Raw genomic sequence first — 25,013 nt, 5'->3', positions numbered from 1 at the left:
CACCAAAACCAATTCGATTATCTCTATCCACAACATGATCATCATTGGCCAACTGCCATATATGCTACGTGTGTTGTATCAAGATATCCCTTGGAACATATCATGTTGTTATGTAAAAGAACAATGGGAGATACAAGGGCGTTTTGTAGTGAGGTTTAGTTTCGGGGGTGAAAGAGGGGAGGAGGGGAATAAATAATAGGGTGGGAGGAGTAGGGAGGGAGGGATATGAGGAGTGAGAATGAGAGGGAAAGAGAGTGGAAAAGGGAGGAAAATAAGAGACGTATATTTGATAATGGTTTAGAGAGAAGTCATTTTGATTGAAGACTTTGTGGGCGAAGGATCCGAAAAAGGAGGGTGAGAGGGGCGTTACGAACTATTGCAATGTAATGTTTCATGTCCTTTTTTGTGTATGCTTGTAATGTCGATACCAGGTGTCTTGATCGAGGATGTTGCATGCGGTACCATTTGGGTGTATTTGTCGCTGGCATGACATCTTGAAAAAAGAATTAGACAGTTGAGAAGAATCCCAAGGTGCGCATAAATATCGATTCGCTGACGTGTTTTATTGCATCAAAGCAATCCATGTCATGAAAGCAATGTATTCCTGGGTATACCCATATCCCCAACTCCAAACCATCCTGCCATCCGAGTTCCAGAGAGAAACCTAAGTATCCCGAATTGATCGCCCTGCTTTGTTCCAAGCCATCCTTAAGCTTGACCTTTCAACTTCGCCCTCTCCGCTTCTTTTTCCTCGATCTCCTTCTTCAACTCTGAAATCATCTCATCAACTTTATGCTGCGCCTCCCTCAATCTCCTTAATTCGTTTCTTTCTGTCTCCCTGCTAAACGGCTGTCCCGGACGACTAGTCAGCGGGATCAATGCAGTTCGCTCTCCCACGCTTCCAACCATACCTCCCTTCATCACCCTGGTCCCCTTTCCCATACCTCCTTTCCCTCCCTTACTACGGTCCATCGGACTAGTCAAGACATCATAGAAGTTCTCATATGGCTCGTTGAACACCATTTCCTCGTAACACCAAGATATGATCTCTGGGGCGGTCTTCATTGCTTCTTTCTCAGCCTCGGTGTTGCCGTATGGGTGAAGTCGCAGGTGATGGTAGATGGTTTGTGGCTTCTCTTGGGATTCGGGGACAAAGTACAGTTTGATTGTAATTTCGAATTCACCCCAACCGGTCTCGTGAACTTCGTACGCTTCTCCTGGTTGGACGTTTTCGATCGCTGTTTTGCCGTCTTGGTTAACAATATATTACCAGCAGATTTGATGGGAATACTTACTGCGCAGAGGGTTGGGAATACTCTCATGCAGCTTAAACTGGACCTTCTTACACCAATACGTAATATCCGTGTCATCAACGCCCTTCACAAACACAGTCCACGAATGCGTGTGGTCGGCGGGGGTACCTTCAGGCTTTGGGTTCGTCTCGGGATCGAAGGGCTTTGCTGTTGTGCCGTAGACGAAGGGTCTGAAGATTGAAACGCCCTTTACGCGCTTCTGGGTGTTGGGTGGTGCCATTGCGTTCGCGTGGATGTGGTGTTGGTGTGAGATGCAAGAGAGAGGTGAAATAATTATTCGCGATCAAAGATGATGGCGAATTTAAAGTTTAGCGGCGGGAGCTAATCATGCGGGTATTTTGCTGGGGCGGGCCTTCTCAAATGTTGACGTCGTCACATGTCTTCCTGCTACAGGTGCTGCATCACAACTACAACAACATACAATGGCTACGAAGATGAAACGCATAATTGTCTGTGGGGGCAATGGGTTCTTGGGCTCACGGATATGTAAATCTGCGGTTTCACGGGGCTGGGATGTAACTTCTATCAGGTATTTCCGCCTCTGAAAAATCCCTCCACTTCCGCTTCCTGAATGGCTTCCATACGGCTATAGGTACTGATGCATGCTCCTAGCCGCTCGGGAGAACCAACCTGGTCATCCGTGACATCCTCTCCTACCCCCCCACCCTGGGCACGCAAAGTATCCTGGGAACGTGCCGACCTCCTCGCTCCAGCCACCTACGCTCCTCTCCTCAGAGGCGCCGATTACGTGGTCCACAGCATGGGGATTCTTCTCGAGGCCGATTACAAAGGCGTCATATCCGGCAAAGAATCTCCCATATCCGGTCTTTCCCGCGCTTTCTCTGCCTCCAAACGCGGTTCCCAAAACCCTCTAACTAGAAGAGCTGGAGAGGCCCTAAAGTCGCAAGAAAAAGATGGCCAGCTGACATACGAACTGATGAATAGAGACTCAGCCATTGCGTTAGCACAGGAGGCGAACAGAGAGAAAGTCCCAGCTTTTGCTTACATTTCAGCTGCTGGCGGAGCGCCGGTGTTACCGAAAAGGTATATCGAAACGAAGAGGGAGGCCGAGCGTACAATTGCGAGTCAATTTCCCGATATGCGATCAGCCTTCATTCGGCCGGGCTTCATGTTTGACTCCTCCAGAACTTTGACCGTGCCAATAGCAGCGGTTACGAGGGTGGGGGCCCTGATCAATGATGTTACCGGGGGCATACTGGGGGGTGTCTTTGGTAGTGCAGTGGCAAAACCATTGAAGGCAGACTTGGTTGCCGAGGCAGTGGTGGAGGCGCTGAGTGACGAAAAGACGAAGGGACCAGTGGAGATAAAACAGATCGAGGAGTTGGCAGAGAAGGGTTGGAGGAAGGGAATGTTGTGAGGGCGCAAAAACAATGAAGACGGCAACAGAGGGTAGCCGAAGGAATTGAGGAGGAACTGCAAATGTGCAGAATCTGTAACATTGAAAAGTTTGGATTCGTCCATGCATTGTACTATAACTCTGGTGTAAACCTAACTCCGGCACTTCCCAACACAACTAGCAATGTAACCTATATCATTGTCCCACGCTCAAAACTGTCCCGAATCTCCGCAGTGTACTGAAATGTGTTAGCAATGGGGTTCGAGCTAGGGAATGAAAGTAGGACATACCTTGTTATAGAACCTCGCAAGCTTCTGGTTGAATTGCTTGTTCTTCTCGTTGATGTAAGTAACGTCTCCTTCGTCCCCATCTTTGCCCATTCTCTCCCGGCGTTTCCTCAACCTTGTTTCCTCCGCTTGTTGCAGGTCCTTGACCAATCTATCCACGGCGTCCTTTGGTGGTTTATGCTCCACGAATCCGGTCGAATCCGCCGTCGAGTAAAACGTTCCATCTTTATCCACCGCGACCAACTCCCCGTCGTCTGTCTCCACAATCTCCAAACCTCCACTCGCAGCAGCTTTCTCAACTGCCTTCATCTTCTCCTTCTCATACCCCTCCATATCTGGCTTCAGACTCCTTATCTGTCGTTTATACACCTTCCTCGAATCTTGTCGGTAATCCTGAAACGCCTGATCGTCTCTATGCGCCTCTTTCTTCTTCAACCTCTTATCCCATCTCTCACTCTCCTCCACAGTCCAATCCCAAGCACGCTTCCGTTCGAAATCTTCGCCGGCTTCCTCGGCTTCCGCTTTCAGGAGCTTCTGGGACGCGATGGCGGATTTTCGGTTTAGGGAGGTTAGGAGATTAGGATCAGTGGCTAGACGGTGTGATTCGAGCGCTGCTTCTTTGAGGTTCTTTTGCGCGCCAATTTTAGCTCTATCCTGGAGTGCTTTGAAGCGTTCCAAGCGCTCCTTGGCTTTGGCTGCAGCATCCGATGTATCGGATGTAGATGAAGCAGAGGCTGAGGCTGTTGTCTCGGTGGGGGTGTCTTTGGTGGGTTCTTGCGGTGGCTGCTCGGTCTCAGATGCATTTGCGGCCGTAGGAGCAATGTCCTCTGCAGGCTCTTCTGTCGCGCGGGTCTTTCTTTTCTTTGCTGGAGGCATATCGTTTAGTTGATGGATGTGTTGTGACGTTGGGAAGCGGCTCAGCGCGCGAAATCTTGTTAAAACTTAAAAGCCGACGGACTGGCGCTATCGCTTACCTTGGTTAAAAATAGCTAGAGCTAATCAGGCAAGTGCGCATTAGGCCCGCAAATTGCTCCGGACTCCCCAAATTACCCCAGATTTTGGCGGGCGCTTACGATCCGAGGTATGTTGGGTTTCAACAATCAAGCACGATGAAAATCTACTAATAATTATGGCAAAATGAGAGGCCCAAGGGATCTCGATTCTTGGTGCCGACATACCTTGAAAATTTCGAATTCACTGCCATCCGCAAAAAGATATGTTTCTTCCCGCCAATACGAACCGTACATCCTTCCCCGCCTTGTGATCGACCTCGATGCCTACGACAGCAGATACGTGCGCAAAGTGGAGGATTTGGAGCCACATATACCCGACAAAAACTCAAGCAAACACGGCGTACTGGAACGCGATTTTCATAAGAATAAAAAATCTTGGAGGCGTATCCAGATAATACCGGGGGATAATGAGGGCCCCTTCAATACTCGAACGACCACATCTCCTGATATTCTTCGCTATGCTCTTCAAGGAGATCCATTTACACCTGGATCATTCCAAAAGCTTTCTGCTCTCCGTGGAGTATTTGAAGAGAGGCAAATACATCCATTGGACAGTTCAGAGACCAAGATTCAACAGTTAGTATCCGGCTTCACGGCAAACGATGCGTCGGATCTCTATTCTGCGGGATTTGGTCGATTGGATGAGGAATCTATCAAGCTTCAGATACAGAGTTGTACCTCATTCAACAATCTTCGCCGAATTATTTCGATGCTCTCTTCCACCATCGATGGTTGCAGGTTCCTGGTGACAAATGGGGCGACAGTTGTGGAAGGGATCAAATCATGTCGTAAAGCTCAGGGGCGCCCACAAAAGCTTGAAGAGTCAGACCCAAGACCCACCATTCAGGACGTTATAAAGCTCCTGAACAACCTTCGTCTTAATACGGAGGCCAAAGGGTTAGAGATTGGTCCAGATATCTGCAATGCTGGGCTATACTATTCAGCCAAGGGATTTCAGTTACAGTCGACAAAAACGTATCTTGAGACCATGGTGAAAAGACTCTATGCCACCAATTGGCATACACACTGGGCTCTAACATATCTGACACTGAACATGTCTCGGCCGAGATCTTTTCATACTGGGCGGAATAAGCTCGCTTTCGATATCGACCGTAGGCAGGCAGTTTTGAACCTTGTTACAGGCTGGGAATGTGACGGAATACCCCGCCCCGGCGAACAAAGAAAACCAAGTTTTGCCTCTCTGCTAGCGCAGGATTACAACGACAATATCAGCCTCAATATTTATCCAGCTTATGTCATTGGATTGGGCCAGATGGGCGAAAGCAAAGCGTTGTGGAATGAGTATAAGTCGTTGGATGATACACTTCTTCCAAAGGCTCTATCTGGCGAACAAAACTCAACAAGCAGAGCATGCCTTTTTGCAATGGGCTTCATTCTTGCCAATAATCCCGAACACGCAGGTGTGGTCCTGAGGTCTGATTTTATTCAAGCCGGCCAAGGCAGAGAGACTCATGTGATGAGGCATGTACTATCAAATTATTATCGCTCCCATGGTCTTCAGGTTGGAGCCAATCTTGAGCTTGAAATTAAAAGCTTCCTTGGCCGCGATTGGCAACACGCTTTGGACCTCATCAAAAGATTAGCTCTGTATAAACGCAAGAATGCGACTCTATCGAAGCTTGCGTTGAGAACCGTCGACTGGGTCAAACACACTGATGGAACAGGACGTGCTGTGATGAAGAAAGAGCTTCCAATTGTCCGCAGAGTATGGGATGATGGGTCACTACATCCTTTTTCGGAGTCTTCGATTCTGGAGGAACGAATTTTCGTTTCCTTCTAATTCGTGTATCGGTTTTGTCATGGAGGAGGATATACCAAAGCGGCTTTCTTTTCTCTGAAAGGCTTAACAAAAGCCTCCCACCTGCAAGTGGATTGAGCGGAATAGATAAGCTATAGCAAATCTCTTGTGGTTCTATCAATTCACATGAGTCATGGCCGCATCTCATTGTTTAATATTAACAACAGTACGTTCGGACTTAGACCACCAGCGAGAATTGCAACTCAAAAAAGCTTCCACTCTATACCATCTGTAGATTGAATCCCGTTGATCTTTGACTTTCACTCCTCTGCTCAGCCATCACCAACTTCATCCATTGAGATATGTGCTCACCAATTGCTAATGGCTCGACTTATTTTCCACAGCACGTTATATTTGCCTCTGTAGCTAGCTACTCAGAGCTTGAACTAGATCAGAACTGTAAACTTTTGACTAATAAGAGCCCTACTAAGCAAAAGCATTTCTATTCTGTGATCAGTTAGGGAAATAATGTCACTAGACTTGTTTTGGCCAGTGTCAAAGTTAAAAGAACGTGCATAGACAATGAATTAGATGTAGCAGAATTACAATGCGTCTACTCCCTGGCTTTCGGCGTTGTCCATATCGCAACGTAAGAAATTATCATGGCATATGCTCCCAATATGTGCAAAGCAGTAATTAGATCATAATAGATAAAGCTTCGACTGCCGTGCAGACAGTAAGCCCAGATCTTCTCACAAGGTGTCAAGATCATCATGAGCCATGACATAACTAAAGCGTATGTTCTCAAGGCATTCCAAGACAATATTACTTAACAAGGCGATACAAGAGAATAGCTCTAATTACTAACTTCTAAGCTAGTAAAAGCAGTAGGAAGATAAAATGAACAGCTTTTAGAGGCAGATGGCTACAAGCGCGTGCTTTGGTTGGATCTAGGATGAAAGCAGCTGATGTGCACCTTTGGCAGTAGGTAGGTTACTAATAACAAGCCCTTACGACTTGGTGTAGACATTCACATGCCTTGCGTTGCTCACTTGCTACCTATAATAGATAATATTAGTAGTCGGGATTGATGGGTATCCTCCCTAAATGTTGGTTTAGATAAGGTAGCTAAGGTAGGCAGTTAAGTGTTAACTTAGTCTAGCTGAAGCTTGAAATGAAATAGAGATAAAGGCCAAGCAAGATAAGTCTGCGAACAATGTGTTATTCGAAGTTCAAAATCACTCCTTCCATCACGGTTCACTTTACTAGTTCACGCGAGAATACTAGTTAAGACGAATAAAATACAAATGAACCAATGTTGATAAATCAAATGAGAGGTCCCAGCCCTCGCAAAGGAGGTTTTGTGAACGCGTAACTATATCTCTGCTACACTATTGGACTCTAACGCCACACTCTCAAAATAAAGCCAAACAACAAAACAGTACGGATATATCTTAGAAACAGTAGACAATTCAGTTATAATAGAAACAGCAAGTAGATCAAGACATGTTGTAAATTTGCAAAAGTCCCACAAGCCCCACGTTAGCGAGCCCTCGAACTCAAGTACTAAAATTTCTTCCCAGGAGCCCAGTTATGTATGTCCGAAGATCAATCTGTCAGAGATCAAAGAGTATTCGACCTCCGTTTTGAGGGTCTCTTTGCTCGAAATTCTTTTTGAGTAGTACAAGAATCCGTTTCCCTGTTGATAATTTCTGCTTCAGCCTTTGCTTCATCACCAACACCAAGATCAACATCCAAGCTACCCAAGCTGCTAGGGTTGCTTGAAGGGGCCATTTTTTGGATTGTTACTGGTTCGTGTACTGTCGTGTCTCCCGAAATGATATCCATTTTACTCGCGTTATAGCTCTCTGTCGCAGTTGCTCCAGCATCATCTTTGTCCCAATTTATCAAAGCCAACTCTGGCCATTCGCCATCAAGGCCCTCACCTTTGTTTGGATATTCGAAGTATATATATGCTCGCAGCCTGCACGTCTCGAAAACAGATTCCTGAAGCCATTGGAGGAGCCAATTGTTCACATAGTCCCTCTTGTCACTGTAGTTCGTGTCGTGTTCCTGATAGTTCAGGTGCCGAGCTGCTACAAAGAGCGGAGATCGAATGCGTGCTTCGTCCACGGAGTCCATGACTTCCTCATATAGTGCGTTTCGTGGTTCATAGACGTGGTCATTTTCAGTGAAGACGTTCTCCTCCAGACATTCTTTTCGGAGATCGAAAAGCTCATGCTCCACTACGCCGAGTTTCTCGACAGTTTCCTTATGAAGTCTTGGAAAATCAGAGAGGAAGGTTATGGTATTGGTAGGGATGGGAATATTGTGTGATCTCCGGAAGGAGTCATCCTTGGAAAGTCGACAGTAGTCATCTTGAAGTTTGTCCAATTCTCTTTTCAACTCGTCCGCTTCTGTAACTTTTGCTAGATACCGTTCTAACAGATCACTGTCGGGATTGAGATCCCGAGAGTCATCAGTGTCCGGCTTGAGAAGTAGAGACATCGTATCATCTAGTTTTTGTTCTGGTACTCTGGTTGCAGAAACATTGGTATGGCGGTAGAATCGATTCTCTTCTTGCTCGAGATCGTTTTCTTCGTCGTTAAGCCTGCCTTCCAGGCGGTCATGTTCCTCCTCTTTCAGACGCAGTTCACCCAGGGCTAGGCGCAGCTTCTCGTTACACGATGTAATCCTTCTCAAAGCCTCAATATTTTGCAAAATCGTGACCTCACCAAGCTTCCGAGTCAGTCGGTCTGCCGCATCAAGAAAGTTCCCTCGGAGCTGCCGCAAGTTGCTTTTGCCACTCCTGACGAGGTTTCGAGTCCTGAAAACTCTCTGCCTGAGTCTCTCCAGACGTTCTCGAGCTCTCAGCTGCGATGCCTGTCCATCAGAATCCATGCCCGAGTTCCCATCCTCCGAATTTTTGGTAGAGTAGTACGCAGAGTCTTGTCGGACTAGGTCCGGTGCAATGCTAACACTTGCTGATCTTGGTGGCAAGAGGCCGATAGTTACATTTTGAGACCGATTTCGAGGGGTTCCCTCGAGATCTGAGGTTCCTTTCTCGCTTCCAATGGGTGATTCAAACATCGCAGTGGATTCACTTCCTTGGAGTAACAAGCATCTTCCCCACTGTTTCTCTTCGAGTGGGGAGAATTCGACGGGAACCGTAGCTCACTGGAGGTCTTGAAAGCTTCGTTTGTCAGATATTTTGATATGCGAGGCCTATGCTCTCCCTGCTCATAGGGCCTGCTGGTTCCCGTCTGAGGGCTTGGCTAGATCCAAAGTCTTCCGATTTGACAACAACACAGTCAACACTGTCTTCTCACCGAACGGTAGGTGCCACGTTTGGTCACAATTTCATTGGATGACGGTCTGGTATTTGCCATGGAATGATAGTCTTATTTCTCATACGAGTTTCTTTGGGCTTTTGAATGCCGAAAGTCGGGACATGGATCAGCGAGGTGACGTGTATTGAACTGACTGCGAGACGATCATGCGATGTCCAAATCCTGTCCACTGATGGTTCGAGGACTCAAAGGCCTCTTCTCCTTCACCATGAGGTGCGCGGCAACAGTTGAAAGTTCAAGAGATTCCAGAGCCTCATAACTGCTAGGTTTTTCTCAGAAAGGGGGCGTAAAAGATCTCAAGGCTGCACGACCCGAATAATGTACAGCATTAGATGGCATGTGGCTGGGATGCAACCCTCAGGGGCCTTGTCTTGTATAGGTATGAAAAGCACAGTGTTTATAGAGTATATTATTACTGGATGCACGGTGAGCGCAAGGTCATTACACCGCCACACCGCCACCATCTGACCTCGGTTTCACCTATGACAGACATCGGTTATTGGGCAACCATCACAGTAGAGCCCTCCTCTCCGTAGGTTCATGATACAACACTGACTCGTGTTGCGAGAACCCCAACATTTCTGTCCCTGCGAGCTCTCTAAGCCTCTCTTCTCAATTGTTTCATCTACATCACATACGCTACCATTTCATCTGGTGTTTTATCTCTATCTAGCCTGGCTAAAACTTGCCGCCTGCGACCTCAACACAAGACGGGCATTAATACATTATAACGTACAGGCTCAGCGCGTGCACCCGTTCTACATTCAAGACTCGACCAAGCGAGCCAGTCAAGCCTTACTGCACCCCCACGCACTCATGATAAGGATACGTTGGCTCAAACGTATTCGTCCTGCCGTACACAGAGCTGCAGGCCCGCAATAGGGTCCTTGTACGGCCTATGGGGTAAATCAAGTGATCATGCCACCAGCGGGTCCTTTTTCCTTACTTCGCTAACTACTCCTTTACGCCTGGTACTGGATAGATTATAATATCGGTGACCCCAAAAGATAATTGTGACTTAAGGCTTAACACTTGGTTGGGTCTGAACTCCGCTAACACACACCCGCAGGCCGCAGATGGTATGACCATAAGACTATATTTCGATGAAAGAAGCAATTCTCTAGTAGCCAACCTAGCAACTACGTTGTGTTGTCTCCTATAGTCCTATAACTTAATATATACGCTAATTGTTACAGTTCATATCAAACGCCTAGATCAGAGCTGCAGTATATCACTCTGGACCTCATTCTCAAAACGAAGAGTAGAAAAATTGTATTCACTCCTCATCGAGAAAATCATTTGACGAGATCCAAATTATTACCAATGCAGCTCCAACCACTTGATATAGAAAGCATTCATGTACCCTATCCTTCGCAGTCAAGTTACTATACTGTGAAAGGAGCCGACCAAGCCAAAAGATGGTTACAGGAACCTCCCATCCCAGCGAGCATTGTGATCACTACGATGGAAAAGATAAAGCTATCCTTCCAAAAAAAGGAGATTGAAGAACTGAACGATTCTTCCCTCGAGATATATGGATATCCGCAAACTATTCACACGAACCTGGAGTTCAAAGACATTGGTGAGCTTGATTACACTTCAAAGAAACTTCTTGTCAAATGCTTTAAGGAGATCGCGAATTTGATTCATGATTGCAGAAGAACATGCATATATCCACGCAATAGAAACGTCTAAAATAAAATACAACACACTTATCGGTGTAGGTGCAGATGCGGTAGTATTAACAGATTCTAGTACTGCAGATTCAGCATCACTCGAGCCTTTTTCAACTGCTATTTCCAGTGGTGTCTCCAATACGACAAACATGTCTGCCACAAGTGGTCAGATTTCCGACCATGATCCACAGTCCACTGTTGGACGGGAGGAATAGAGCCGATTAAAAAGTGAAGGGAGAGGGGAGAGGAATCTGGAGAAGCAATATAGGGGCACCACTAGCCGAGCTTCCCAGGTTCGGATCGTTATAGTGCAAATATGAGAATATTGGGAAGCGCACCGCCCGTAACTCAATCTACAGTACCGTCTCCTAAAGCCTCCTATATCGTCTTGGCGACGTGCTCTATATGAATTTCATGTAAGCAAAGCTATATGGTTTATATGCGGTATGAGGTTTACGTACCTACCTGATCTAGGTAGAATCCCCGCAGCATCCTGGTTAGGTAGGCAATTTACATGACAAGCTTAATCGAAAGATTCAAGTTTGGTCGGGGTACATCTACCAACTTCGCTCCACGCAGTACTACCGAAGTTCGTAAAGGAAAACAAATCCTGGGTTGATACGAAAAGGATCGAATTTATTATCTACAACTTTTCGAAATTGAGGCTATTCCCAACCGACGTCGACAATATTACCTTAATGTACCTTTCTGTCCGGTTCGGCGCTAGCAGCGGCTACCTTATTCACCCCGGGATTACTATGACGCGAAATTGATAAATGTACCTTTGGAATTCGTCGGAACAAAAGCTGAGGGGATTCGTCACGAGGGGATTCATCCCAAGGACAGCAGTCCAGCACGCTGGGCCTCGAGCTGGAGTCGCCGTCGCGATCACAACTCAACATGGCTACTTCCGAAGCGCCGATAGTAATGCAGACAATTAGAGAGATGGTCTCCTCTACTTCTGCCTCTGCGAGGTCGACGGATCGTGCTCCCTCCCAGGGTGGGATACTGGAGGGGTCCAACCCGACTCACTACGACTCCCAGAACCCCATCATCCTGTTCATTATCCAGGTATGTTGACCTGGTTTTTGATATTCGGAGCCGCCATTATTGCCATGCAGGTGTAGCTATGACTGCTGCTACCCTACTGAATTCTCCGACTGCGAGGTCCCGTTTGATAGCTGCGGGGTTTCAGATTCGCAATGCGACCGAGTGTCGATCACCAGTTCTCTCTCTCTTCAACGGCCAATTTTGACAGGGCTGACAATGGCTCCAGGCAGGAATCATTATTATTTTCTGCCGACTCCTTCACTATCCTCTGTCGAAACTTCGACAACCCAGAGTCATCGCAGAAGTGATCGGCGGGATCCTTCTGGGTCCCTCCGTCATGATGCGGATTCCGGGCTTCAAGGACACCATCTTCCCTACAGCCTCAATGCCGACCCTGAACTTAGTCGCCAATCTCGGCCTGGTGTTGTTCCTTTTCCTGGTCGGACTGGAAGTTAACATACGGATGTTCATGTCTAATTGGAAGGTTGCGCTGAGTGTGGGGCTTGCGGGGATGATATTGCCGTTCGGCTTGGGTTGTGCGATTGCCTACGGTCTCTACAATCAGTTCAGAAATGATGCGGGGACTGTACCGATATCCTTTGGGGTCTATATGCTGTTTATTGGGACTGCTCTCTCAGTACGTGCTGTGTCAAAATCAAACCTTCAGAACTAACATCTACCTCAGATCACAGCCTTTCCAGTACTGTGTCGCATCCTTACCGAATTGAAGCTCCTCAGTACACCTGTCGGAGTCACCGTTCTTGCTGCAGGAGTTGGAAACGATGTTACTGGCTGGATTTTACTTGCGCTGTGCGTGGCGTTGGTGAACAATGGATCCGGTATCACAGCACTGTACGTCTTGTTGACTTGCGTTGGATGGGTATTATTTTTGGTCTTTGCAATTCGACCTGCGTTCTTATACATGCTTCGACGCTCCGGAAGTATCGAGAATGGCCCCACCCAGACAATGGCGGCCGTCACGATACTGCTTGCACTCACATCTGCATGGTTCACTGGAATCATTGGAATACATCCTATTTTTGGGGGTCAGTATGTTTTCAGGGGTAAAAACAGGCTTAGCTAACAGTTTGCTTCTAGCCTTCCTTGTTGGTCTCATTTGTCCTCATGATGGTGGTTTCGCAGTCAAAGTTACGGAAAAGATCGAAGATCTCGTTTCAATCCTATTTCTCCCGCTTTATTTTGCATTATCCGGGCTATCTACAAATCTCGGGCTGCTCAACGATGGCATTACTTGGGCATATGTGATTGGAGTTATCGCGGTTGCATTTGCGGGTAAGATTATCGGAGGTGCACTCGCTGCCAGAGCTTGCAGTCTTGTTTGGCGAGAAAGTTTCAGTATTGGAGTTTTGATGAGTTGCAAAGGTCTCGTGGAACTTATTGTCTTGGTAAGCTTTCCCTGCCTGAGCCTCTGAGCAGAAGCTCGATGGGCGCCACCGGCTAACAAAGCAGAATATTGGTTTGCAAGCCAAAATCTTATCTACGAGGACCTTCACCATCTTCGTTGTGATGGCGCTTGTCACAACTGTCACAACTACTCCATTGACGCTGTCCCTTTACCCGGAATGGTATCAGAAGAAGCTTGAGGCATGGAAGAGAGGAGAGATTGATTGGGATGGGAACCGTCTCGATAATTCAGAAGATGGCGAATCTCCAGAAATTGCCATGGAGAAGCTCAATAGTTCCAAGATTAGCCGGCTTCTGGTCCACCTTAGACTTGACAGCTTATCGAGTGTCTTTACATTTATATCCCTCCTTGGCGGAGACAATACAACCCAGGCCGCTAAGGTCCACAGAAATAAGACTGAGCTTAAAACGGACGCACAGGAGTCTTCGACAATTTGTTCGACTGTTCCTATGAACAAGCGTCCCCTCGAAGTTCATGGTCTCCGTTTGTTGGAACTTACAGAGCGTACCTCATCTGTCATGAAGGTGTCTGAAGTGGACGAGTACAGCTATCGAGACCCGGTCGTTAATGCGTTCAGAACTTTCGCCCAGCTCAACAACATCCCCGTCTCTGGTAGCGTGTCTGTTGTCCCTGAAGCCTCTTACGCAGAGACCTTGACCAGCGAGGCATCTGACCACTTCTCCGACCTCGTGCTCATTCCGTGGAGTGAAACAGGGAGCCTTTCTGAAGGTGACTCAACCCAAGACAAGTTCTCCGGTGGATTACAAGAGAGTTTTATCAGAAAAACGTTTGAGACTGCCAAGTGTAACACCGCTGTTATTGTCAATCGTGGTTTCGGTGGCCCTACTATGCAAGCACCTCCTCGCCTCACTCGCAGGGTCAGTGGTCTCAGCTTAAGGAGCAACCGAGAACCGGCTCTCTCACCTGTTGTGGACCGGAGCCACCATATCTACTTCCCATTCTTTGGTGGTGTCGACGACCGTGTCGCTCTTCGCTTGGTGCTCCAACTCGCTCAAAGAAGCAACATTACAGCAACAATCATCCACTTTATTACAGCAGCTCCAAGCCTGAAGTCGCCAGAAGTTACAACCAATGTAGTCCAAGCTGACACTTCTGGCGGCAGCAGCTCGCGTGCCACCACTCAAGTCATCACTCAAGTCGTCGATCCCGAAGAACTACAGACCGCAGCGGCGCAAGATACTGCACTTCTGCACACACTCCGCGACTCATTACCTCAGGAATTGACAAATCGTGTAGTGTTCGTCGACGTAGCAACCACAACTCCTTTGGCTGATTGCGTAGACCATGCGAGACAAGAGATAGGGCAATCGCCGGGAAATGCAGGAGATTTGATTGTGATAGGGAGGGGCAATCATTCGATAATCCCAATATCCGAGGCTGATAATGTGGCGGGCTCGATGGAGTTGAGAAAAACCTTAGGTTTGGTGGCAGAGTCTATCATCTCATGTGGTGTTAAGGGCAGTGTTTTGGTCATTCAAGCGGGCGGCAAGGGACTTTACGCGTAGATACCCCAGCCTCTCTCTATTGAGGGGTCTACCTGATCTAGGTAGACCCTTATTGATTTACAAGGCGATTCCGGAGTAGTACTAGGTTTGAATGATTCGGGGTTTGAACTTTGTTTGCTTACTCATGATATGGATGACAATCCACATGGGGATGTACTGCAGTAACTGTACCCACATACGCTTCCCTTTCTCCGAGCCTCTAAGAACTGAATACGTACAGTTTTCACGTACAATCTACGGCTGCTCAGGGGAGATTCCACGCTGCTGGGTACGGGGAAGAGCGCCGGCCTGGTAGAGAGCTAGCGAATGCCCCTCTTTTGATAATCTTAAGGTATAGCGGGTACTTCTCCCCTGCCAATATCTAGGGATTTGAATCTTGCTCAGATCTTTAGATAACGTCCTGCTAGTCAAGAAGGGGAATGAAATCGATAAGAATAGGTAGTAATTGCTTTACCGTTCTCCCGCTCACCCGCTTGTTAGCGTATTATTAATTACTGTCGGCGTTAAGCGCCGTCAAAACAGGGGCCTCAGCAGCCTTAGCACCGCATTCCAACGGGTTTAGTACCGTGACTCGCGAGCCGCCTTACCTATCTCATGCTTATCAGCCCCGCTCACTACGATCGATCTTGGATAAGAGCTTTGATAAGAGCTACTACAGCATGATAAGCTTTGTTTGGCTGAGCTCTGATAAGAGCTATGTGCTAAGTCTGGCTAGACTGGAAGCTTTCACCAGCAGAGTATAACAATATATAAGGATACGTGAATGAGCAGCTCTCCTCTCGCCACTCGCCACTTCACACTTCATCATTCTTCCTCTCTCCCAATTCTCCAATTCTTCAATTCTCCAATTGTGCAATTTGCAAAACCCAGCGTCAAAATGACCACCATCAAAGTCGGAGCCGTCCAAGCTGAGCCTGTCTGGTTTGATCTCCAGGGCAGTGTCGAGAAGACAATCAGCTACATCAAGAAAGCCGGTGCTGATGGAGTGAATGTGCTCGGATTCCCAGAGGTGTTCATCCCTGGATACCCATGGTAGAGCTCTCCCCCTCCCATCCAACCGTCCTCGTCATGTACCTGAGGGTCCTAACAGCCCAACCAGGAGAATCTTCACCACGCCTGTGGTTCAGAACACCGAATTCTTCCAACAATACATCCAAAACTCCATGCCGCGCGACGGCCCCGAGATGGCCCGCATCTGCGAAGCTGTCAAGGAAGCCGGCATCTTCGTCGTGCTGGGCTACTCGGAGCGCGACGGCGGCAGTCTGTACATCACCCAATCCTTCATTAACCCCGAGGGCAAGATCATCCTGACCCGCCGAAAGCTCAAGCCTACTCGTAAGTTTGAAACCCCATTTCTCCCTATCAACAGAGTTGAGGGCTTGTCCTGACATTGTCTTGTGAGAAGATGTCGAACGTTCCATCTGGGGCGATGCCCAAGCCGACTCCCTCACCTGCGTCGTTGACAGCCCATTCGGCAAGATCGGCGGTCTGAACTGCTGGGAGCACCTGCAGCCCCTGTTGCGGTACTACGAGTACTCGCAAGGCGTACAGGTCCACATCGCGGGCTGGCCACCGATGTTCGACCCTCAATCGAAGCCCGGATGGTTCAACCAGACCAACGTCGGAAACACTGTGCCGTGCCAGAACATGGCTATCGAAGGAGTTTGCTTCGTGGTGGTCACGACCCAGGTCGTAACGGAGAAGAACTACGAGCTCTTGAAGCTCAAGGGCGTGCCCGAGATGTTCGACCCGATTCCGGGTACTAAGGGAAACACGCCCGGTGGTGGTGGTTTCGCCATGATCTTCGGCCCCGATGGACAACCCCTTGCTGAGCCGCTTGAGAAGAACGAGGAGGGCATCTTGACGGCGGTGATTGACCTGAAGGCAATTGATGGTGTCAAACAGGTAAGTTTGCGCTTCATGATGCCTTGGAGAGAGTGTGTGGACTGATATATTCTTGCAGTGGTTGGATGTCGTGGGTCATTACTCCAGACCGGATCTGTTGAGCTTGAACGTCAACAAGGTACCTGCTGCGCAAGTCAACGCCATGAAATAGATTGTTTCAGGGATGATGGAAAGTCATGTTTCAGGAGGAATGTGTACATATGAGGCCGTGATAATGACGCTGGATGAGAAAAGTAGATTCGTTATATGATAGATTCCCAAATATCATTGTTCACATAGATTTGAATCATTTGATCCTACATGGACTGCCAGAATCTTAGTGCAGATATTCCCAGGCTTGCTCTACTATAAATCTTCCTCTCAACCGAGTTGAACGTTATGCGAACACTGGTTCAAACAGGGGCAATCGGATTTGGTTGTGTAGGTAGGCTGATGAACTAGGATGAACAGCACGTGAAGCGAGGTTTGTGAACAGGTACATGTAGGTAGTCCCTCTAAAGTCAATGTCCCTTTACCGTCTTCACAACCCGATGTCAGACCACGTTCATCGTCATTTATCGAGGCTTCGATCAGGAGACTAGCAGGAGCCAGTTACCCCTCCTCGACCCACCTCGGCCCAAAGCGCTCAGCGGCTCAGGGTCCTGCCACCCCCGTCCGTACTTTAGGTACCTCCCGCTATGCTTTATCACGTACCCGGTCCCGTTTTCCTGGGACCAATCATACTCTATCCGCTATCAGATGTACAATCTATCCGATTATATCTAAGATGGCCACCAAAGCCTATCCCTCAACCACGTGTCTCTTGCAAGACGTCGCTGCGAGGCTCTGACTTCCCTCCAGGAGAATGTCCTTTTCGCGGCTTTCGTGTCATGATTGCAGATAACGGACATTCATCTTGTCCTCCACCCGATTGGATCAGATATCCCTTCCTATCTCAATCCTGGTAAGGGAATTTGAGAGCATCGCAGGACTCTTGGTTCGCAATCCATTCCTTGATCCTGGTTGTGTTCCAGCTGCTCTGCCACTTCTTGCCACCCTCAGGCTCACGCTTCTTACCAAATACAATGCTCTTTGTTCCTAGGGTACACTCTTCACCATTGTAGAGAGATTGAAAACAGTCCTCTTTTTTGGCACATGCCTTGGCGCATTCTTCTGCCGAGTGGATATGGAGCACAGTTGCGTCTCCAGATGTATTGTCCCAGTCTTCCATCTGTTCAGGTATGTTATCCGCAAAAAAACTCATGAAGAGCTCCGAATATATTAATGGTTTCTGCAGGCGCCGAAGGTTAGCCGACGATATGATGAAGGGTTGGAATCGAGGCTTTTTTCTCACGTACACTCTTATTGAGCCTTTGCTGTTCGAAGTTTCCCAGCTGTTGCGCCTCAACTGGGGACACATGGTGCATTGTCACGACTGGCTGGCACCAGTGGTCATTATCAAACGGTATGGTTGATGGCGGTTCCCCATTGATGGTAGGCCATGAGTTCATTACATCTGTTCCGCATTCTTTCAGCGCCTGGGCAAGGATCCAGTCCCCACAGCAATTGTCATGGACCTTAGGATCCCAGCGCTCAATTGTCCCATTGTGTGTGACGAGGAAATTGCGCATTGCTACTCCTGAGAGTAGGATTCCGCTTCCGCCATGAGCGAAAGGAAGATCGTTAATTAGTGATAGGGAGCCTAAGAAAGCGTCTTTAGAAGGATCAAGCCGTTGAAGCCACTCTATGAGACTTGGCCAGACAACGTAGGTGTCCGCATCGATATGCAAGTACCAGTCCATATCTGGCTGGAGAGCCCAGGTCTTCTCGATAATGTGAAGGTTCTTGTATTTGTCGAGTGTCCAAGCAGCAAGATCATCCGGCCTTCGCGGATCTCGCATGCCCCTTAGCACGCTGGCAATCTTCTCTGGATGATCTTGTAATTTCTGCTGCATGCGATAGATATCGAAGTCCGTGTTACCGTCCGTGACGGAAGAAGGAATCGTGTCTAGCGCATCGTATATCTGGATGTCCCCAATCTTCTGCGCCATATCGGAGAAAACGTATACATTTGGCGCGCACAGCAGGGACGTCAGCATCTGTACAGGGACCTTCTCAAATGCCTCGGTAGCTCCGGTCTTGACAGTTATCACGATGCGGTCAGCGCCCGGCAACGCATCGCATGCCTGATTGAAGTAGCCATTCTTGTGGAAGAACCTGCTGCTCGAAAACCGCGGAATCCAGCTCCATTTTGGGCGGTACAGTTTGGCTCCTGGTGGAAGTGAAAAATGCAGATGTACAAGCGCGAGGAGTACCAACGCCAGCAGAACAAAGCGGAGAACCGAGCAGCGGCCGCGGAGCGTTGTGAACTTGAACATAGAGAAAGTATAATAAGATAAAGACAGGAGTGAAAGTAGGAAGTTGGATAGGAAAGGCTTGCGTTGATGTACTTCTCTCAGGGCCGAGGTTGGCAGAGACTGGGTGTTGGGCAGTCTTTTTCACAGGACTTGCCGGCTGTCAGCCCTGGCACAACTCGCCAGCCGCACGTCTGATGGGGGAAGGGATGCGCCCGGGAGTTATATCAGACATCGATTGGCGTGCGAGAGGCCGTGGCTGCAATCGCCCGTGATGAGGCGAGACGCCATGTGGGCTGGATGTGCAAGATGTGTGACACTGGTCTGTTGGTAGCCTCGTATATGGGGCAAGGTAGACTTTAAGTGGTACTAGGGATACGAGGATCAATACTCTGTACGGTAATGAACGAAGGAATGCTATGCATGGTATTGCGGAATACGTTGTATAAGGCGCGAAATTATTGGTGTTGATCCCCTCTGCAGTCAGGGGACTTGGGGCCTACTATTGTTACAACTCACAAGTAAACCCCCTTTTTTTCAGCCCGGAAACGTCACTGTTGCTAAATATACTACGCGCAACACTTAACTGTTGGTGAGCTTTTTTTGACATTTTCTACGTCCGGACTCCGGAATGCCGTATAGTGGGGCATTTTTGACCCCCTCATTTCTTCGCTCATTCTCTTCCCCATTCTCTCAGCTGCCAAGTGCCTTTACGAAGTTTACGTACAGAGTAAAAGCCCAAAAACGAATACGAGTGCAGTCAGCTCGTAAAAAGTACCAAAAAAATAAAAGAGAAAAGAGATAAAAATTTGCACGAACCTAGAAATGCTTTGTAGGTTCTAGTAGGAATCGAACCAACATCTCCGGAATCAGAATCCGACGTGCTAACCATTACACCATAGAACCATCTTGTGGTTGTGTGTTTCAGGGGCCCTTATGATGGCTTAAGCGGTAGCGAGGCTAGGGGAATTGCACCACTCTAGCAAGCGCCCGGGTCCGTCTTATTATTGAAGGTATGCTGGCACAAGTAGCTTTTAAGCATATTCCTCCAAACTCCCAAAGATACAACGGTTGAAGATGCGTGTCCCCTGTTCCTGGTTCTTTGCAGGGTACAATAATGCGAAAATCCGGACCTTAACTCTCTCCAAGAAATTCTTTATATCTTTGCCCACACTCTTCATTCCCATTTTCTTGTATTATTACTGTCCTCAGCAGCCTTCAATTAGTATTTTCAAGAAATCAGGAGTCCAACTATTCATACCTCGGTAATCCGAAGAGGGTCAAGAAACCGCAAGACTCTCTTGCAGATAGGCCAAGACAGGATGCCACCATGCTAAATCTGATCAGAATGCTCGACCGTAGTTCAAGTTAGAGCTACGGCTTCAGTCTAAAGATAGCAAGAGATTTTGCTAAAGTTTGTTCCTGTGTCAGAGTTCTGTATACTATCACTGCCCTCTATATCAAAACTATGCAAAGTGCTGTATTATATAGCAGCAGACCCCAAGAATATATTGAAAGTGTTCTAATAAAACAAATTATACTCCCGACAGTGCGATATTCCTTGAGTTTTTGAGCCTTTGAGACAGAAACTTATAGTCCCTGAGAATTAATTATCAACAGTTCATTTTCTGCTTCCAAAACAATCCCCTAATCCTACTTACTGGTTATCACAAAGAAACTGACGAACCGTATGTCTCTAACCTAGAAAACAAGAAATGTGGTTCTCTACAGCACGTTGATTTATTGATCCTGTTAGGGAATGTCACAGTTACAAGGTCTAGTTCAGGCCATACGCGAATAATGAATCACCGCATGAAATGCTTTCTGAGATCCCTACACATGTCCAACATCTCTGTATATAATCCCCTAGTTTAGCACGTCCCTATACTCTTCAGCACCACGGAAGCAAGTTCCCACTGGCTCTTGTGGACGTGAATCAATATCATCATCATCATTGACTTTATTATGAGAAGAAAAAATAAGAGCTAGGCAAAGAAGTACCTACGACATTTGATATAATCACAACGAACAACCTATTTGTACATGACAACAAAACCGAATATTATTCAAGACGAAAGCAGTAGAAGTTTTAACAACGAAAGCTAGATAATACACAACGATTAACAATCGGACGATTCTAATCGAATTCCATATGTCTAATTTCTATTCGACACAGATCCGGGTTTTAACATGTAGCTTATAACTATTCCTATACAATCACGACTTACTAGTTCTCAAATTTGTAGCCGTCTTTCCAAGAACCTTATGGATCAGCGAATTTCTCTGCAAGTTTGTTCAAGAAAGTAGGGTATAGAAGAGGAATTCATATCCTCGTACACAAGGCGCTACCTGATGTACCTAGGTAGACAAATCAAGACAAGTCAATTCAGTAGTACAGATCCAGTCTCTGTAAGTGAAATCATGCTCAGCATTCCCTCAGGTATAAAGGCCTTTCCTTATCACCCTTTTCTTTCTCTCCCTTGTCTAACAGCAAAGGTGTCAGGAGCAATCCTTGACCGTTCTGTTAAGTCTGTGGACAGATAGAAGCGAGGGGTCACATGCCCTGACAACAGTCTTGTTGCCCGTCTGATTATCATTCCCGAGTAAGATTGTATATTGTACAATATTGTGTACTTCAATCGGTTTGTTGAAGACAAAATATCAAGTTCGTAAGAACTATTCATTATTATCCTCGACCATTTCTGAGTCTCTGACCATCTAATGTCAGCCCCAACCCTTCAAGTTAAATATTCCCATCCCATTAAGAGTACCCGCGGTTCGCAGAATTGGGCTTCGTGTTATTGTTGATAGTATCTGTTAAAGAAAACTGATTAGCTAGATATCTGGGAAAACTAAGCATTGGGAAATTCAGAACCAACCTCAATTACCTAGAATCGTGATAGATATTAATGAATCAGGGGATGAACCCACTCTATGCCTAAGTATCTACCTCCTTTTAGAATTTCGAGTATAGCAGCCATAACCGTCGATATATCTAGAACCCCAAACTGTTGACCTGGACAAACTGTAAGAAGATTTAGTTGAAATCTGAAAGAGGCGGAGGAGAAGTTGTGGTATTGGTGTCCGGAACCAAGCCTTAAATCATGGCTGTATGTATATTGATCCTTCTTTGCTGAATGTGCTAATTCGAGGGTTCTGTATCAAAATCTGTAGCTCCTGAGTCCTGGAGCTCCACCGTTGTCAAGGTTGGGGGGGGAAATGTCTTCTCTGCAAGTCCCGCGTAAAGGCTGCCATTTCTCTCAATCGTAATCCCACAGCAAACCTGTTTATAGAGATTAGATAGAAAATCATCGACCAGGAACGTTGAATAACAAACAGTGAAAAGCAACGAGAGAAACGCGATGCCATTTTCTTAGGACTGTCAAGAAGTCGACTCACCGAGATTCGCCCTGCAGAATATCTCTCTAGGAAACATAGCTGGTCAAAATAAATGAGATATAAATGACTTTTCCAAACTTCCTTGATCTACTGTAAGGACTTCCCCGATCTCCATCTGCAGAAATGTTGCCCCCAACCAGAAGGGGGTCGGGCCTCGGCCGAGGAGCGATATCTCACTCCTCGAAAAAGGAGAACGTGGGGGTTCAGTTTTCATTCCCCATTTGTATAATGCCGACCTTTTCAACTCCGGCCAGTTTGTCGGGATATGAGCGGGCTTTTAAAGAAAATAGATCAGGGGGAGGACGCCGAGGCAGTGTGCATGTGATTCTTGTTGATCATGGCCAAATCTTCCAGGCCAGTGGTCAGTTGCTGGAGATAATAGTACTTTAAATTATGACAGCAAGTATGTAGCAATACCTTTCTACTCCTCTAATGACCTTATCTGAAATACTTTGTTTGACTGGTTGTTCAGCTGACTCGCTGAGGGTGCAGAGGCTGAGAAAAAGAAATTATGGTACTGCGAAGAGGACACTTCAAAATAAAGTTCGAAATTAGTGATTTTAGTGCACCCAGGGAACTTGAAAGTTCTATTTGTCGAAAGGCCCGAGGCTCAGCATATGAGCGGCAATGTTCAGTCTTGACTCTTGGTACTTCTTTTTCTCACTTCCATACTTGTTTCATTCAGATTCCTCGAAAAACTTCCAGATTGTCCAAGAGGAACCTTCATACCTACCCATACGGAGAATATGCTACCGCGTCCGTTCAATTGGATTTAAGAGAAGAATTTCAAATCGTGACATGAAATTATCATTGCTATGGCCGGGAAGCAGATAACATCAACTGTGATTTACCCGTGGCAGTCTCAACCATGCTATCGATTGTTCTACAACTCCCTTTAGCAAAAGTCAAAAGTTATCGTATCTATAGTCCTATTTTTTGAAAAGCGACCTCAACTCCAGAACATTGAGCATAGGTCTCCTTAAAGATTTAAGGAAGCTCTCTTAACACCTTAGCAGGCATGCCGCAGCCAACATATCCGGGTTAACATGTCTCGTCTTCTAGGGGCTGGCTAAGAACCTGAATATGAGCATTCAGTAGGCGAGGTATGCCTACCTTCCTTCTGTATTCCTCCGCAACATAAGGCCTGTATATGCGATGAGATGAAGGATTCTAGATTGTTAGCATCCTTGAGCAAAGTTTCTCTGAGAGACCAGGGGCAAGGCGCAGCCTGATCAAAATGCTGAGACTTCGAGAGACAGAGAGAAGAAACGATGTAGTGATAGTATTTCGAGTAGAATCAAATATTAAGGTATCTGCTTTGGATGACACGTATCAAGATAGCATGATGCGACATGCGACATGCGACATGCGGCAAGCTGAAGCTCAGTCTCTTGAGAGCTCTAGATCAGATAGGCGCGTTGGATCGAGTCATGAGCGAGAAATCTTTTATTGTAGAAGTTAGCCAAGGTTCCCAATGTAATCTAAGTGTAAGAGGTCCCTGGTAGAGTTCTTTTTACCATTTCTTTTCTTCCTTTTTTCTGGTAATCTGTCGATAAAGATCTTGTTCTTTTTGGCATCCAAACACATCATACTGTATCGTAGAGCTCGGGAGCTGCTACTCGTGTATACTTCGAAACCCGGATCCGCGCGAATGTATAGAGGAGTTTCAACGTAGATCGAAATTCAAAGTTGAATTTTGGAGGATTTCGGGGATTGAAGATCAGGATCTAGGAACTGTGCCGCTCCCTTTGATGATTGTTGCTCAAAAGAGAGTAGAATGAGGCGTATGGTACTATGAGCTGAGAGTCGACATCATGAAGAGATTGGCGATGCGGCTGCCGCGTATAGCCGCTGGCCCCTGCTTGTACGGGTCTTGAAAAATGATGCTAAAGTGAGTGGATTGGATGAGTTGCAGAGGCGGGACTTGAGCTCGAGACGGATATGAGCGACGCAGGAGGGATAGGCTGTCGGTAGTTGGTGAGTGGAGGGCCCGAAGGAACGGTGCATTACAGACATTGGCTGGCATTGGCGAATGGTCTTGTAGGGATGAATTAGGGTAATGAACGGTTCACATGCGAGCAACGTCAAAATCAATGATGTACAACAGGTGTCTATGTCCTGTCATTCTTTTCGATCACTGATAAGTTAGCAGTGCTAAGATTATCAGATACTCTTAGATACACCTTTCCCTTTAGCCCTTTAGTTCAGGAACTTTAGAGAGATACGGGCCCGCCTTGTGTTGGTAAGCGACCGTGTGTTGGTAAGCGACGATCCGAACGACGGCGAACACGTAACTTCACTCAACGAACCACATATCTTCAGATTGGCTTCCTCTAGATCCACTGTATGCGCTGCAGATAACGGAGAGGAGAGGCTGGAGTCTGACACGGGTGAGAAACTAAGACGGTGAGCAGAAGCAGCGGTCGAGCGATGTACCTCTATGCCGGGTCCCTCTTGTTGTTACCCTGGGCCCTGGTCCATCGAAAGAGCCGGGAATAAAGTGTACATGGTACCTTAGAGAGGTATGTAGACTTTCGTTGTTCATAAGCCGTCTATTTTGATCTACTCCTATTCATATCTGCGTGGGCCAAGCTCCAAGTGTGGATATCCAGCCTACGC

The 25,013-nt window shown here is 47.1% G+C and overlaps 8 protein-coding genes across 8 annotated transcripts; 4 read left to right on the top strand and 4 right to left on the bottom strand.

The window, feature by feature from the left end:
- Positions 1-554: 554 nt before the first annotated feature.
- M430DRAFT_68828 (hypothetical protein) lies at positions 555-1,552 on the bottom strand. The gene is made up of 2 exons (XM_024869380.1): positions 1,296-1,552; positions 555-1,238 (listed from the first exon to the last, which is right to left on the bottom strand). Exons 1-2 carry the CDS (start codon positions 1,531-1,533, stop codon positions 709-711), a joined length of 768 nt encoding a protein of 255 aa, XP_024718622.1. The 5' UTR covers positions 1,534-1,552; the 3' UTR covers positions 555-708.
- Positions 1,553-1,747: 195 nt separating this feature from the next.
- M430DRAFT_107610 (hypothetical protein) lies at positions 1,748-2,691 on the top strand (the record flags this gene model as incomplete). The annotated part of the gene is made up of 2 exons (XM_024861169.1): positions 1,748-1,842; positions 1,926-2,691. The coding sequence occupies 2 exons, from the start codon at positions 1,748-1,750 to the stop codon at positions 2,689-2,691; spliced, it is 861 nt and encodes a 286-aa protein (XP_024718621.1).
- Positions 2,692-2,801: 110 nt separating this feature from the next.
- Positions 2,802-3,871, bottom strand: M430DRAFT_126308 (hypothetical protein). Its single transcript, XM_024861980.1, has 2 exons — positions 2,961-3,871; positions 2,802-2,908 (listed from the first exon to the last, which is right to left on the bottom strand). Exons 1-2 carry the CDS (start codon positions 3,831-3,833, stop codon positions 2,861-2,863), a joined length of 921 nt encoding a protein of 306 aa, XP_024718620.1. The 5' UTR covers positions 3,834-3,871; the 3' UTR covers positions 2,802-2,860.
- Positions 3,872-4,051: 180 nt separating this feature from the next.
- Positions 4,052-6,006, top strand: M430DRAFT_36700 (hypothetical protein). Its single transcript, XM_024866981.1, has one exon. The coding sequence runs from the start codon at positions 4,095-4,097 to the stop codon at positions 5,769-5,771; it is 1,677 nt and encodes a 558-aa protein (XP_024718619.1). The 5' UTR covers positions 4,052-4,094; the 3' UTR covers positions 5,772-6,006.
- Positions 6,007-7,352: 1,346 nt separating this feature from the next.
- Positions 7,353-8,819, bottom strand: M430DRAFT_52906 (hypothetical protein; the record flags this gene model as incomplete). The annotated part of the gene is made up of 1 exon (XM_024868338.1): positions 7,353-8,819. One exon carries the CDS (start codon positions 8,817-8,819, stop codon positions 7,353-7,355), a length of 1,467 nt encoding a protein of 488 aa, XP_024718618.1.
- A 2,836-nt stretch (positions 8,820-11,655) lies between these two features.
- On the top strand, positions 11,656-14,757 carry M430DRAFT_270396 (hypothetical protein; the record flags this gene model as incomplete). The annotated part of the gene is made up of 6 exons (XM_024865509.1): positions 11,656-11,826; positions 12,032-12,442; positions 12,491-12,851; positions 12,904-13,211; positions 13,276-14,313; positions 14,413-14,757. 6 exons carry the CDS (start codon positions 11,656-11,658, stop codon positions 14,755-14,757), a joined length of 2,634 nt encoding a protein of 877 aa, XP_024718617.1.
- Positions 14,758-15,634: 877 nt separating this feature from the next.
- On the top strand, positions 15,635-16,813 carry M430DRAFT_52904 (hypothetical protein; the record flags this gene model as incomplete). Its single annotated transcript, XM_024868337.1, has 4 exons — positions 15,635-15,789; positions 15,857-16,092; positions 16,163-16,662; positions 16,721-16,813. 4 exons carry the CDS (start codon positions 15,635-15,637, stop codon positions 16,811-16,813), a joined length of 984 nt encoding a protein of 327 aa, XP_024718616.1.
- A 307-nt stretch (positions 16,814-17,120) lies between these two features.
- M430DRAFT_145000 (glycosyltransferase family 31 protein) lies at positions 17,121-19,123 on the bottom strand. The gene is made up of 2 exons (XM_024862921.1): positions 18,000-19,123; positions 17,121-17,932 (listed from the first exon to the last, which is right to left on the bottom strand). Exons 1-2 carry the CDS (start codon positions 19,017-19,019, stop codon positions 17,597-17,599), a joined length of 1,356 nt encoding a protein of 451 aa, XP_024718615.1. The 5' UTR covers positions 19,020-19,123; the 3' UTR covers positions 17,121-17,596.
- Between the last annotated feature and the right edge of the window lie 5,890 nt (positions 19,124-25,013).

Source organism: Amorphotheca resinae (genome assembly GCF_003019875.1).
Source record: "Amorphotheca resinae ATCC 22711 unplaced genomic scaffold M430scaffold_10, whole genome shotgun sequence".
Lineage (NCBI taxonomy): Eukaryota > Fungi > Ascomycota > Leotiomycetes > Helotiales > Amorphothecaceae > Amorphotheca > Amorphotheca resinae.
The sequence above is the reverse complement of the archived record's forward strand: the minus strand, read 5'-3'. Positions and strand labels throughout refer to the sequence as shown.

Coding starts and splice junctions, on each gene's coding strand:
- M430DRAFT_68828 (XM_024869380.1), bottom strand. CDS start 1,533: ATGGCACCACCCAACACCCAGAAGCGCGTAAAGGGCGTTTCAATCTTC. Junction 1,239..1,295: donor TATTCCCAACCCTCTGCGCA/GTAAGTATTCCC, acceptor ACGGCAAAACAG/CGATCGAAAACGTCCAACCA.
- M430DRAFT_145000 (XM_024862921.1), bottom strand. CDS start 19,019: ATGTTCAAGTTCACAACGCTCCGCGGCCGCTGCTCGGTTCTCCGCTTT. Junction 17,933..17,999: donor AGCAAAGGCTCAATAAGAGT/GTACGTGAGAAA, acceptor CGGCGCCTGCAG/AAACCATTAATATATTCGGA.
- M430DRAFT_126308 (XM_024861980.1), bottom strand. CDS start 3,833: ATGCCTCCAGCAAAGAAAAGAAAGACCCGCGCGACAGAAGAGCCTGCA. Junction 2,909..2,960: donor TTGCGAGGTTCTATAACAAG/GTATGTCCTACT, acceptor AACACATTTCAG/TACACTGCGGAGATTCGGGA.
- M430DRAFT_36700 (XM_024866981.1), top strand. CDS start 4,095: ATGAGAGGCCCAAGGGATCTCGATTCTTGGTGCCGACATACCTTGAAA.